General features: G+C 40.9%; 1 protein-coding gene across 9 annotated transcripts in view; it reads left to right on the forward strand.

Moving 5' to 3' along the window:
* The window catches only part of fbrsl1 (fibrosin-like 1), a 353,758-nt gene that overhangs the window by 225,484 nt on the left and 112,580 nt on the right, over positions 1–15,694 (forward strand). For 8 of the 9 annotated variants that reach the window (XM_028033124.1, XM_028033119.1, XM_028033125.1 and 5 more), the window contains one exon: positions 13,468–13,497. The exons of the other annotated variant lie outside the window; for it this stretch is intronic. In XM_028033124.1, the coding sequence (XP_027888925.1) occupies positions 13,468–13,497 (30 nt within the window). The remainder of the gene's footprint in view (positions 1–13,467; positions 13,498–15,694) is intronic. 9 annotated transcript variants of the gene reach the window in all.

A 15,694-nucleotide genomic window follows, 5' to 3' on the forward strand; every position in this document is an offset into this window, starting at 1 on the left:
ATCTATGAACGAAACACCTGTAAAGTCTTGCAAAAACTCAGGTGAATTAAGGACTGGACTAAGGCTGGGAAATAAATCAATAACAATATGTACAGTGATAGACACACGATGAATATCAATAGATAATACGTCTGATAGGATTCTCAGCGGTTTCACTGAACTACAGTTAAGAACCGCACAGGATTCTGGAAGATGTAGACAAAGGAAAGCTAAGCTAAGCAAGGTTGGCGGCAACAACCACTCACTCTTTGGTTACCTAGCAACTACCTGCTGAGGAACATGTGCAGCAGCAATTTCAGGTTTCACCACCATGCCTCATAACTGCTTCAAAATAAATAAAAAAACAGTGGCATGGAGTGAAAACTGGATAAAAGAAAAAAGGTTATGTTGCCGGTTTGGCAGTATTTCAGATATTTAAAACAAAAAAAACGAATCAATAATTATCTATCAACCAACACAATGTGCTTATATTGTGATACTTTTTTCAGCCATATTATAAACCCTATTCTGGACTGTGACTGTGCATCTACCTGAGCTGTGGAACGCTGCAGCTCTGCATTTCCATTTAGTTGGACAGTCACGTCTTCAAAGGATAGCAGCGGTGCCTTTCTCTTTTCGTGAATTGTTCCCTCACATAAACAACACAGTGAGGTCGGTGGCTGAAGAGCGTCAAAACCTGAACAAGTTCAAGGGCTGAACATGCTTATTGCAAGGCGCTGTGTATGCCCCTGGCAGGGAAGGGAACAAGGTTCTCATGAAACAGAGTTGTCAGCCGTTCTGTTGAGCTTCATAGAATGTGAGGTAGAACAAGAACAGTGTACAGCTGTATCCTCTCTGACACAGAGGGAGGCAGATGAAGAGCAAAAGACGGGAAAGAGATAGAAGGAGAGAGGAAGAGGTAAAGCAAAAGAGAACGCTCTCTCTCTCTCTCTCTCTGATGTGCACTGATGTAGCTACAGCTCTGGGTCAAACGCTGCCAGTGTTTTGTGTTCATCTTCGTCTCGTCTCCCCAGTGCTCCTTTAAATTATTCACAGCCTGCAGTATGCAATGTCCCTGCCTCCCTCTTTCCCCTCTCTCCTCCCCTTCGACATCGCTCTGTCTCTCTTTGACTGTCTTCCCTTCTCTTACATTATCCTTTATGTGACAAAGAGTTTCCGAACCTTCCAGCCTTTTCCATCTACTGCCAAGCTATCAGTACAGACACCATCCCTCTTGCACATTTGCAAAACTCTTGCTCTTTCCTCTTGATGTCAAAACTAAAGCCAAGGGTTTCTTTGTGTTGGAGGGTGAGTGTGCTAGCTCTTAGCATCAAGTTTCTGGAACTTCCAATCCGTACTATATATCCAAATGTCCTTAACACTCCATAACTTTACTTCATTCAGGATGCAATGATTAACCTTGATTAATGATTATGACATTTATGTTGTTTGTGTAGTTTTTATCAGTACATGTACCTACTATAAACCTAAATTGCATTTTGCATGTAGGGAAATTTCTTTGTGCCAAGATGTTGGTCTAAAATACCAACTCACATGCTATGTTAGCAAGATTCAAAGACTGTAATTAGGGCTTCAACATTAACACATGAATTTTGATTAATTGATTATATAAATTTTTAAAAACACTTTTCTTTTGGATGTTCGTGTTTCTGGTATGCCTATGAATCGGACGCACAAGCAACATCAGCAAATATCAGCGTTGGACAAAACATCGGATTCTCTCGGCTCACTGGGGGTTCATTTTTGCTTCAAGAAACAATCTGATGGAACATCAGAAAAAACTGTAGTTGACTGTAGTTGCACTAAATTTAGTTAACTTATCACCGAAGACATTCAAGCCTAAAATACGTACCATCTCAATGCAAAATATGTTGCAGCAGCGCAGATGTCCCCAACAAAGACAAGTCATGTTTGATAAACTAGATCTGTCCTGGTCATAATCTCAAAATCAATAGTTTTTGGTGTGGTGGCTGCTACTAATTGAAGAAGACTGAAAGCCACTTTCATCATCAGTGAGGTGTTTGAAATGAAGTGAGCGCAATCTTTAAAGGTATAAGAAGCGACAGAGTGAGAGACAGCAAGACTTCAGCAGACAGGCTGAACATATTGCAGCAAAGTTTCTTCAGTTGATTATTTGTTTTTTAAAAGTTCTTTATGACTCTAGTGGCCTTTATTTAATAAGTGTCAGACTGGAAAGTAGGCAATGAAAGAGGCGAAATGCATGCAGCAAACCTCATCTTGCCGGGAATTGACCCTGTGGCGCCTGCGGTTAAAACTAAGGCCGCCGCGGCACGCCATTATTATTATTGTTTTAAATATCTGTCTATTATGTTTAATGTTGATTGGGCAGAAGTAAAGTGCTGTAAATTGTAGTTCTAACAGAAACAGCCACAATTTTACAAAAAACAAATACTGTAAAATCAACCATAATATTCAAATCGATGCGCATCCAGAAGGTCTCGGTGAGAGGACAAGCTGTGCCCCTCATGGCCACCTACGGAGCGAGCAGAGCTCAGAGATTAGCTGATTCCAGTTCCAGCCATTGCCCACAGGACTCTCATTTGTAATTCTGCACCCTGTCTGTAAGAGCGTTTGATCATTGCAAAGAGTGAAGAGGAGGAACCGGGGAGGGACTAGGGAGCCAAAGCTTTTGCCCTCTGCATCACCCCCACCTCCCCAAACTCTTTACCCGCTCTCGCAATTGCTGTCACCCTGTATGAATGCCCCCTCTGGCCTGATGACAAGTCTAGCGTGAAACACTTGGCTGCCCCCTGAAATTAGCAGTAGAGCCCCCCGGCAGCACAAGCTTCTCATGACCAGCACACAGTGGGCTACCGCCAGAATCTTTTCATTATCACTGTGGCCTGCCAGCCCCCCTCACTCTACTCGTTCTGCCTCTTCCTCCATCAAACCTCCCTCTACTCCTCCTTTCCCCTGTGCCTCGGCCAGAGCTCAGTCAACAGCATCTGTAGGGCTCATCACGGTTTGTCGGAAGGAAGAGACAGAAAGAGCGTTCCAGACTTACTTCTTCATCTGCGTACATCTCTAGATGTTTCCTATTCGTGTTAAATGTTTGATTTGGTGCGAAGAAATCCCGCACATGCATATGTGCTGCGTTTCTATATCTCTGCATGTTGGCTTGACTGGATTAGTGGGGGAGAGAGAGTTAGCAGTAGCAGCATGGAGTGAGACGGAGAGAGGGAGAGAAAGAAGGAGAGTAGAACAGAGCAACGCCTGGAGGCTCAATCTGTTCCTCACTGAGCTACATCAGTGTTAGAGACGGCGGCCCGGGCCGCAGGGAAGCCTCCACTCGCTCCATCAAACTGTCAGGCAGCCAGCAGAGCTGCACAGGGAGACTCTCAGCTGCCCCCAGGGCCAGTTCAAGTCAACATCCCATTTCCTTGCCTCCTCACCTAATTTAGTGTTAGGAGTTAAGTTTAGGTTGTATTTAGGGGAAAGGTTAGGGTTGGGCTATGTGTCTAGACCGATGTGTTTAATGGACACTAAAGCCCAGTCCTAGTACAGTGGACCCTCTTGTTTAGGGTCCACTGTACTAGGGTTAACAGAGTTAACAGGTATGATGAGAATTAGGTTTTGGTTAAGGTTTGTGTTAGGAAGAGAGTCGTACTTATCAGGGTTATGGAAAATGCCTGGTTTAGGTATTAATGCAGTTATTAAAATTAATGAATGTCAATACAAAGTCATAATATTGGTAAAAAATACCAATGTGTGTTTGTGTGTATGTGTATACGCTAAACACTAAAGTTGAGATAGCAAACCAGCTATGGTCACACAAACAACAGAGGCCAGAGGAAGTAAGAGAGCTTATGAAAAAAGTGGGTTTCTTATTTCTTCCAGTCTTTCTCATCCTTTGGCCCATTTTTCTTCCTCCAATGTATTCATAGCACAGTTGTGTATTCCCCGTCCCTTCAGGTTTTTTGGCAGTTCTTTCTCTCTGGGCTGAATAAATGCTCCCCATTTGCTCATACATCTGCCATTACTGTCTGTTTTTTCCCCCTCACCAAACTACTCCAAGCATCACACTAGCTGCTCCGCCAGTTCTGTCACTCCCTGCCGGGATTTTGCTGAAAGCAAAGGTTTGAGGGATTTGGAGAGGACAAGCTGGTCATTTGATTTAGTAAAGGAGGGGGATCGCTCTTCAAGTCCGCACTGCTATCACCATCAATCTGTCCAAATCCTGCAGCTCTGCAGCCCGCTCCCCTCACCCCCCAACCCCACCGACTTCCTCCAGGACTTCTCCAAATACTTTGCATGGAAGTGAAGTGAAGCAGTGCCAGGTCTCAGTGCTGTTTACATGGACTCTGGGTAATGTTAAAAATCTGCTTAGTTTGGCCCCAGGTCAGGACTATATCTCTCCTCGCCCTGTCTTGATTTACATGACCCCTGCTGACTCTTCCCTGAAGTGTGTCAGCTCTAGACCAGAGGCGGCTGCTGTGTCTGTCTAATGCAAAGAGCCCTGAACTTGTCTACTTCAATCCCCCTCCACTCTCTCATTCGCTCTCTGTCTTCTCTCAATAGCTCCCCCCACCGTAAAAAGAGGCTTTTTTTTTTTTTTTTTTTGCCGACACCTTTTCTGTTTGCACAGCCAAGTCCAAGGTCCCGAGCTCAAATATGGTTTTGCTTTGGAGCCTGTCTAGGCTTCCCGGTCGATATCATTTCTGGCCGGCAGAGCTTTTTCTTCCAAGCTCATTCCCTGCGGACCCTGCATCTTCTCTGCGATCAATACTTTCCTAATCCAGGACTCCCAGGTTGACCCTGAGTAATCAGCTGACTTCCCATTCGGCCCCGTCGGGGAGGTCAAGTGTCAAATGGTTGTATATATTTGATCCTGTGACCAGATTGCTGTGCTGGGAGCGTCTCTCACATGCAGCCAGAGGGTTCAAGAGAATTCACTGGACAGATGTTGTCATTTTTAATTTGACTGAAATGCGCTTCAGTTAGCGCCACATCGGCAGCTGAATTACAATACTTGAACAAGTTTGATTTGCTTTCTCTGTTTTTGTCATTTTTGCTCCATTTAAGTCTGAATCTGATGAAAAAAAATATTCCAGCACAACTTACGAAAGCAACTGAAAAAAGTATTCACACCCATAAAACGTTTTAACTTTCACCCTGTTGTAGCCATGCGATTGTATGTGATAGACCAACACAAAAGAAATGCCTCAGAATTTTTAATAAATAAAAATCAGAAAACATATTGGTGCTCATTTCTCTTCAGGCCCTTAACGTTAATACCGTGTGTACTTTAATCAATCTGTAAGTAAAGCTGTTCCATGAAGACACAAAATTTAAGCACACCCATCTTAGAATGGCCCAGTTAAAGTTCAGACCAAAATGCAGTTGAGAATTACATTTTTTATGCAGATGCTTCTTAAGGAATTTGTGCTATTTTTTAAAAGAAGTATGAGCAAAATGTTCACTGTAAATATGCGAAGCCAATCAGGACATAGAAATCTATTCGACAAATTGAAATATTATTGAAAAGTTCAATTATTTCATGAACTTTATCAATAAGTAAAACACGTTACGCAGATTAGTTACACCAAGATAGATGTTTAAAAGCCTTTCATTTCTGTTAATTATGATTTTTTTCCGCGACACTTAGTTAACAATCCTCCAAACGCCCCCCTAAAAGCTGCAATGCGGTTTTAATGAAAAGTATGTTTAATACTTGCTTTTAGAACTTTATTTTCAAAAACTACTTTTAATCATGCAAACAATCCTCATCAGAACACATGCTGTAATTTAATAAATATGACTGTACCTCAAAAAACTGTGGTTCATCAAAGTATTAAATCAGGTTGGCTGAATACAAAAGCATATCGCACAAAATACTTATTGGCATGACATTTTGAAAATCATAATTTTTCTTCCTGTGATGGTTCATCATAAAAACAAAAGTTCCAATAAAATCCACTGAAATTTGCTGTTTTAACATCGCATCTTGCGCAGTAGTTTTTCAGGCTCTGTACGTGAAAATGGCAAAGTTTGCTTCTTTGCACAAGATAAATGAAACTTCCTGATGTGTCGCCGACGCTCCACACACTTGACAGCACGTCCACGGATGGATTTGAGGTTCTGTGTCCACACCCACATCCGAACAGCCACAGGTCCCACACACCCACACACCCCCACACCTCACACCTCATCCCAGCATCTGCAGGAGGGAAATTGCAGGAGAAAATTGTTGTTCAACCCTGTATCAGACACTTCTTTGGTCCTCAACTATCTAAAAGGACCATTACCCCCTCGGTGGGCTCTCACTCCAGGAGGTTGGGGTTTGTCAAAACTCTTCTTTTTTTTTTTTTAACCATTTACGGTATCTCAGTGGAAACATCTTCTGCACTTGAAGCCAATTGTGCATTTTTTGCATTGTTATTCACTTGAATAGTGGACTGAACCGGCAGCTGTCAGAAGTAAAACAAATCATCCCAACATCTGCAATGTTTCTTGAATTAATCCATAGTAACCTTAGCTTCTATTTTTTTTAACTCGTCTTCTTTGCACGTCACGTACTACACCGTAAAGCTTAAGGCCACAAGGAATTCATCACAAATTGCCACTTAAACAATCGTTTGCATATGATCTCCTCCTCTGTTTTGTTTCTCTTTGTCTATAACTTCTATTGGAACAAACAGGAAGTGACAAATAAATGCCAGGAGCTCTGGAAGCTCTTGCATTGCATTTTTTCTCTATGTCTTCTTTTTCATTCTCTTTCTGCATTTCCCGCAGCAAGTACAGGCTTGCGATCAGTATTCAGGATGACAGTTGTTGACGCCCTGCCAGTATTTACTTAACCAGGCAAGTTCCTCTTTGGTTTCCCCCACCCCACCCCTGCTTTGTGTCTCTGAGGCAGAACCACGGCTGACCATGGCATCGTCTGCTCTGACAGTGACGGATGGGACCATGTGATTAATTTGCTCTGTCATTTTAATGCGCTCGGGGACGGAATGCGTTTATTTTTTCTCCCCAGCTTGAAAACGCAGGCATCCATCCATCCGTCTGATTTCGGGTTGCGTTTTCTCCTTGGCTTCCTCGGCTCTGCCGTGTTTCAGGGGTGAGCCACGGGGTCGTCATCGGGGACGGCCCAGGTCGCGGCCTTGCTCACTCCAGGGCTGCTGGCTGGAATAAATAGGGTGTGTGTGAAGTGTTGAAAGCTGTGTAAATGTCGGTGCATGTTGTGAGGAGAGGAGGGCATGCAGAGGAAGTGGTAAACTCGGTGGATGAAAGGGAAAAGGATTTGCTTAGCAAGGCCTGTCTGAGTGTAGGAATATTGCTGGACAGAGGTTTGTACAAACTCATCATCAGCATGAAGGACACTTTCATTTTGGGCTTTTGCTTCATTTATAAAGATTAAATTTTATGTCTCCAATCCACACAAAATTACACATAAATTATGACATTTACACAGACACACACGTTAATCTGTGATACAAGTACCAGCACCACAATCTACTCCTCAAAATTTGGCTAAAAGTTTCAGTCTCTCACATGGACAAGTCGAATTTGTTCCAGAGGAACGTCTTAACTGTATGGTCAGAGGATTTGATAGCTGGATTTCCATTGACCACAAAGTTGCACATATTGGAACTACGAACATGAACTTGCTCAAGGGAAAAACGGAGATTAAAAAAAAAGACCAGTTTTTCAACAAAAATGATTTTACGCCAGGAGGAGTTGGGTTTATTGTTTAAGTACTTTTTGTTTGCATCGTGGTAGTTTGCAAGGCACTTATTTGTGGGCGCTGGCCTCCGTGGAGAATGGACAGCTAACTCCACCCGAGGTCTCAGCATGGCAGCGTTCATCAAATCGTGAGTTTGTTGCCTCTTCTGTAAAATCGCTGGCTACAATTTCCCCAAAACGGTGCAAAAATTTGTAGCCGCTCCCAAGTATAGGAGGCTTGCCGCTCCAACACCTGAACAAGACGCTGACATCTTGTCTGATGATGAGCGTTAGTGCTGTGACTAAAATATGTATCTCTTGTAAGTCTCCCCATCATGAATCTTAATGATTTATCACGTGAACAAGCTTAGTCACGTGGGATTTTAATTGCATTTCTCATTCAATGGAAACGCTGCAATTCCATAATAGTGTTTTGTTGACATTAGTAGAAAACCAAAAAAAGATTTGTGCACATTTGTAATGGAATCTCAACTAGTGACAGAGCTGGTTGAGCATAATGACAAAAACGTTTGGAGGACTGAAGGTGACGCTTTAAAACTTACTAACGTACCAAATGCCTGGCGGTCGTAAGGCATCACAGTGCAAGTTTACTTATAGAAGCGTTAGGGCTGCATAATGTATCACAAATATATTATCATCTCAATTTCAGTGTGTGTAAAATATCGTAAAAGACTCTTTGCAGTGCAATGATAAGAATAATAACAAGATGATGCTGGTGAGGACTCAGTTTTTTTATGTTTTTAAGATAAACACCCACAAGCGTTTCTGTTTGGTTTCTGTCAGGCCGTTTGGTGAACAGCATTTTTCAATGTCCACTTGGACAACTTTGCATTTTCATAAATTCATAAGTTGCCTTTTTTCACAAAGCATTTGTTAAAACTACTGTCCTGGAGATGACACTTAAAGACGCCCCGGATGTTAAATGACAGACTCGTTTTGCGTCTACGGTCACAATTTTCCGCTTTTATTGTATTCCTTCCTTCGACTTGCCTAAGTGAAATAGCCCAACAGGGCAATCACACACAGTACCGACAAAATTGCTGGAACATTACATCCATCCTCACTTCCCTTCATCTCTGTAGCATCCCCCTTTCCCCCCTGCCTGTGCTTAGTGTTTAGCTTCCCCCGTTCCACCTGCCTTCCCCCTCCCCTCCCACTGCGTTGTGCTGTGTCTCCGTCCCCGTCTGAGCTAGTATTCCCCTTTACGCTCTGCTCAGTGCATGCTTCTTGTAAAAGGATAAGCACCACACTGTGCTCTTTTGATATTATTTTTCCTCCTCGCCTGCTCCAGCCTGACGAGGCCTCATCTCTAGTGTCAAGGCTACCGCTGCAGCAACAAGGAGAATCGCACACCTGGGGAATAGACAGAGCCAGTTGTTCATCTCCATCACCTACGGTTTATGCTCGTCCTTTTGTAATAGAGTGGAGCCCACAACCGCTGTGAGATGGAAGACATCCTTTTAGCTGCATGCCAAGAATACGTTACGGCCGATTTCCTGAGGATACACGATTTCATCCATTCTCTCTCTTTTTTTTATTATTTGCTTTGTTTTTGGGCTGCACGTATAGATCAAAATAGAAAAATATGCCTATTGTTCTCTAAAATACTGTAGCACGTTGAGACAAATAGGCAATTTAAATTTGGACTTAACTAGCGTACAACACCAACTATAAAGGGTGGTGTTCTATTACAGTCTGATAACGTAAGACAAAATTAGTAGAAATGTTTATGAATTTTCAGAAAAGAGAACATGAGCATATAAGTACTAAATGTTTCTGTCCATTATTTTCCAATGACCTTGGAAGCCTTAATCTCTGATCTTTATATCAGTACCAATATAAATGACAGCAAAAAGTATTTAAAAAATAATTTTTATATCATATTGTCTTTTTACAACACATCTGTCATTGTATACAGTAAAGTCAGAGCCCAACAAACAACAATATTGCTGTGCACTTCAAAGACACAAAATCTTACCAAGTATTTTTGGTCCAGTTTCTAGTGCAAATTTCTTAGTACACGTAATAAGACCAAACGAAGTTACAAGAAACTTAAAGCTTGTTTGAAATCGAAAACCCCTTAATATTGATGGGAAAAAAATACTATTTCCATATTCAGACTTTCTCACTTACAACAAAACATTTTTTCTGTTATAAGTGGAAAAAATCTGCCAATGGGACTAGTACTTTTTCATCAATATTAATGAATTATTGACTTAAAACAAACTCTTATATCTGGCTGAAAATTAACTTCTAAATAGTTTTGTATTAAGATATTTGCACTAGAAACTAAACCGAAATTACTTGCTAAGATTTTGAGTTTCTGCAGTGTAAAAACAAAAACATCACAGCATAGGCGACTTGAGTGCACCAGTCACAAGAAGTGGTGCTTCTGCACTGCGCCGCTAAGCAGTACACAATAATTGAATTTAACTATACAGTCAATATGGTTTACATTAGATTGATGTTAATTGAGCTTTTATGAAACCAACATTGAAAACATAATAAAAGTCTGGCAAAATAAAGTAACAATCCAATCATATTTTCAGTTTTTCACCAATTAGAGTTTATTGTTGTCACAAGAAATCATAATTCTTTTCACAAAAGAATCACTGAAGTAGTTACTTATTAAAAACTGGGCAATTTTTCTGTGTCAAATCAGCCATATTTTCTGTTTCTGACAAGCACTTAACCTGCTGAATACTTATTGTTATTTAAATAATAGAAAACGTTAAACTTCTATCAGAGAAGCTTTCTCTGTGAAAATATAAATGTAGGTTTATTTGAGTTCTGCTGAAGTGTGTTCAAGTGCAATATCGTCTTAATATAAAATTGAATGGTGTTATGTTAAGATTTGATGAAATTATACAATATTTATTACAGCTAAAGAATACATATATGTAGTTTGGCACAGGTCTGCGCTAATGCATTTATTAATATAGTGTGATTTTTAAAAGAAAAAAGAAAAAAAAAGTGAAACCCAAGATGTAAAGATCATTCTTAAACCTGCAAGATCTACAAATGAAGGTTAATGTCAAAATAAATAAAAATTGTATTAAAAGGATGTCAACAGGTCAGCAGCATAAACTTGTTTTAAAAAAAGTAGGCATTCACAACCCTTAAATTTTTCACATTTTGTCACCCTAGATTCACAAACTTGAATGTATTCTGTTAGAAACCTAAACATAGTAGTGCGTATTTGTAAAATGGCAGCAAAGGCATAGAAAAAAGTGACAAGGCTCAAGAAATATGGCTACTTTTACAAGCCACTGCATATATAAATGCCTGATTATAGCTGACTAGTAATAATTTATCTGATAGTTTTCCTTCTGTAGACGCAGTGCCAGTATGTTAACAAAAACCTCAATTCACATAAGCATAATACTTGTTTTCGTGTGGAAAAAAGAACCGGACCTTCCTTGAGTGTTTATGCTTCAGTTAGTAATGTAAGCCCTGGCATTATAACCCCCCTAACAGGCTGAGAGGCATTGTTCTTTTCCCATTGAAGCCCTTTCGCAGCATGGATGCCTGCTGTCTCAGAGCAGTAGGAGGAATCATGCTTGCACGGTTCCCCACACATTCATGCTTCCATTATCGTCTCCTGAGAGATCCTGGTCACCGAGTCCTTGCTCTGATTACTCTCGTTACTTAATTATACATTTGGACCCACCACGCTCACAACAAAAGGCTGCTGTGCCTCCATTGACCCGAGTCCCTCCTCATCGTGCCCAGCCCAGACAGGGAGTCAAACAAAATGAAAAGGCTCCACTTAAAGATGTTGCGGCAGGGACTTTATTGACACATCGAAGGCAGATTTGCGCCGGGGACCACTCCGCTTGCTCGTTGTGGCTCTTCGCTTCAATTGCCCTGCCCCTTGTGCATCCCGCTGTGGGGTCCAGTGGGAGGGTCCCGCGGTTCCACCAGTCCTGTTTTCACGGCTTCACCACATACCGTCTCAGGGGGAAAGGGGTCACAAGTGAAAGCTGCAAATGAGTAGCTGCATTTTCATTGGCCGTAAAGTTGAGCAAACTGGAATTATAAAAATAAATTCACCGAATAGCAAACAGAAATGGAAGTTGTGAACGATGGCGTCGATTTTCTGATTTAGAGATGTAGTCTGCCTGTAGTTTTGGCAATGGCAGCGGAGGAAGTGAAGCTTCATTCACTTCCTCCACTTCATTCACTTCGGATTGGCACTTTTCTCTTCGCAGTGGAGTATGGTTGTTTCCAGTAAGCTTCATAGCGCCACGGCCAAACATTAGCGATTGGGTAAAATGTTAAATTTCAAAAGAAACCACGCCTCCAGGAAGCAATCGTTCTGTATAGCCGGGAGTCCAGAGGGTCTCCCTCTGCTTTGCTTTACGAAGCAAAGCGTAGAACAAGGGTTTGTTTTTTACTGGACTAACCCGCACCCAATTACCTAGCTATAGTGCAAGATAAAAAGCCTAAATGGTAACTCCACTTCATCAGAAGTAAGTAGCCATTCAAAAGCATTGAAGCCACAGCTCTTCTGTACAATCTTGAAGTAAAAGTTCCTCAAAACATCACATAGCCGTACCTGCTCCCTAGTACAAGGGGCTTGTTTCTCCAACGCCTCAATAAAATGCAGATGTTTCCTCTGATAGCTAGTGCTGTGGCTGAAGTATGAATATATCCCATATAAGTGTTTACATCCATCACTTTTAAGCTTATTCACATTTGATTTTAATTGCATGTCCTTTTTAATGGAAACACCACAATGGCAAAATTAAGTTTTTGTGTTTTGTTTTTCAAAATAAGCAGAACATCTTAGAAAATACAAGAAAAAGTCTTATGCATATTTGTAATAGAAACGCAGCTATTAACAAAAATGCAATAAATGGATTCAGTTTTCAACTTTTACCTTTATTATCATTAACTTCACCTTAACTTCCTCAGAGTAATTTACAGCATTTGTGTAAGTCTTTTTGAACGTATTTACTTGCTGAAAAGAGACATTCCTGTCTGTGGGCATACCTGAAATAAAAAGCCGTGTCCCCCATTATCTGTTTCTCTGCGGCAAGGTCTTGGATTTCCTTTTGTCCTCACAACACCTCTGAGCCTAATCGTCACACGCTTTAGAGGCGAAATGACTTATAAAAAAAAAAGAATTTCAGCGTCGAAGACAAACCACTTCACTTCCAGGGTGAACAGAAAGTGATTTGGCCCTCTGCCACGCTAGTCAACGCATATGTCAGAAAACAGCCTTTCTTGTTATTCACTTCGTTTACCCTTGTAAAAGTCTGACATAGAAATTAAAGGCGGGCTCGTCACAACGCAGATTTGAAATACCAAACTTAATAGGCGCAGTGAGAATTCAAAGAACCTGTGTCCTTGAGATCCTGTCGTCCAATTTTAAAGCACACTTAAAGGGCTAAATGACAAGCTGCAGCTGAATGCAGAATTACCGAACGGGGTTCTTTATTATAGAACCGTGTGTCGCAGTATTCCTTTTCACATCTTTTGCAAACTTCCAGCATTGAATTTGTAACAAAAACACCAGAATGGCTTTCTCTGTGTGTCTGTGCGCTCCTTTTGAAACTTCGAGGGAAAGAAAAAAAAAAAACCCTCTCTCTTTGACTAACACACTCTCCTTTCCGTCTTCATCCTGTGCTGTTTGCTCTGAGAGCTGACAGTGAATAAAAGGTGGCACACAAAAATAACATCTGCAATGATCATGCTACGTGGGGGAGCCGAATGAATAATTCCTAACATTTCCCCGTGTTTGTCTGTTTTCTGTTACAGTGTGACAGCGAAAGTGACATTGACGACAAGGTAAGGCTGCTTTTCCTGTGTTTATTCACACGCCACATGAAGTGACTGGGAGTTGTGAATAACAAAATTAAAGCTCCCGTCTAGAGAGCGAGAGAGAGAGAGTGAGAGAGAGGAGGTAGTCAGAAGGTGTTGTGGGGTGAAAAAAAAGCCGCAAAGAACCACAGCCTTTGTTGATTATTTTTCATCTTGCAGAGATTAAAAAAGCCAGCAGAATGAGTCACTGAATGAAATTTATTTTATGTTTTGTGTAAAACACTGGATTTCTTTGAGTAATTTTGAAAAATCTTGAATCGTACAGCATCTAGCGTAGCAGCATGTGTGTTATTCAGTCAAATTTTGCATCTCTATGAGGCATGCCATTGCAGACACAAACAAATTTTACATCTAAAAATGTGTGAAAATCCCTGGTGCACTGATGGCACAATTATTGGCAGCCCCAATAATTTCTTTTAAAACATGGCTGCTTTAAAACCTCTATTTACCTTGCCACCATGCACAGTGGACAGGATCTAAAGGAGTTTAAATGATATACAAAGTATTTCTCAACATTTTTCTCTACTAAATAAATCCTCTCAAGGTAAAGGTTGATTTTTTTGTTAGCATTTTTCTGTATGAGGTTATAGCACTGCAATTAATTTAATTTAAGGCTTTTTACACGCATTTATCAGAGGTACTGACAAATGTGTCTGTCAGTGAACATTCAACACCTAACAGAGGTTTTTTATCTCAAGGTTAAGCGTTTATTATTTCAGCTGAACATTCCAGAATTGTGTTTGTAAAAAGAAAAAGTTTTCTCCTACAGGGAAAGTTTTTTTTTTTCTTTTTTCTTAAAGTTAACCATTTTGATAATTCCCTACCAGCGCCATATCAGTTTCACCTTTGTGAATGTGTTTGTTGCCGACTTAAAAGCGGTTGGCTGATAGCAACCACCTGTTTACAAGATGACACACCTTTGGGGAATCTGACGGATCCTAATTCCTCCACAGTTTAGCAATTACCCTCTGGTAAATGAATAAGATAGCATGCCTAATCTTCTGTAAGCATAGCTTTCAGTTCTGTGAAAACGTCTGCACCTCTCCTTATAAATAATACATTGATAGCAAGCGCAATTTGCATTAACTGTTGCCTGGCAAGTCAATAGGCTTTTATCTCTTTACTGAAGCGAGAAGGAGCGGAAGACGCTTGCTAGTTGACACGTCAAAAAAAAAAAAAATGCAACTAGCCTGTCAGTTTCCACGCTGCTCCTCGGCAGCAGCGTGGAGGGTAAAACTGGATAGGAAACTCAGAGTGTTTCTGGTGCAAGGTTTTGTTTTCTCTTCTGCTCAGTTACTTCTGACACACATCTTAACACTGTGTCAAATTTAGTGCTATTAAAGTTTGATTCTGTAGTTGAAAAACAAGCTGCGTTCAAGCAGTTTCAAAGAAACTCAGGGTTTTTTTCCCCCTATGTGTTTCTGGTAAACAGTCCAAACATTTTTTTCCATATTTAGTGTTTGAATAAATGTTGTTGAAGGTTGCTTCAAAGCCAGGTTTTTAGCCAACTAATGTCTTTATTGCTACACTCTCCACTCTTGCCGTATAACTTGTACTTTTTTCACATTTTCTCACATTACAGTTCCAAACTTCAGCGTATTTTATTGGGATTTTAGGTGACAGACCAAAACAGAAGTGTACAATGGTGAAGCAGAGGTCAACTTTTGCAGTAAAGAACTCAAAAGTTTACCATACATTTGCGTTCAGCCCCATTTACTCTGATACCCCTGAATAAAGTAAAACAAATTGTCTTCTCAAGTGACCTAATTTGTAGATCCAGTCGCTCTGCATGCAATTTAGTCCAAGTATAAACTCTGCTGTTCTGTGAAAGTGTCAGAAGTCTAAAGAACATCAGTGAACAAACAGAACCATGAAAACCAAGGAACACAGCATAACACGACAAGTCAGTGAGACAGCTGTTGAGATGCTTAAAGGAAGTTTGGTTTCAGGAACAACAGCTCAAGCTTTGAACATTTCACAGAACACGCTTCGATCTGTCACCGCAAACTGGAAGCCTAGAAAAATGTCCTTCCTGAAAACAGCCACAGGAAGTCCTGCTTTCAGTTTGCCACAGTCCGTGCTGGGGACACAGAAGGAAGGTGGTCTGGTCAGCTGAAACCGAATTTTGTTTATATTCATCTGTGTGGTAGGAAACTAGCACCGC

The sequence above is a fragment of the Xiphophorus couchianus genome, chromosome 12, assembly GCF_001444195.1.
Source record: "Xiphophorus couchianus chromosome 12, X_couchianus-1.0, whole genome shotgun sequence".
Classification (NCBI taxonomy): Eukaryota; Metazoa; Chordata; class Actinopteri; order Cyprinodontiformes; family Poeciliidae; genus Xiphophorus; species Xiphophorus couchianus.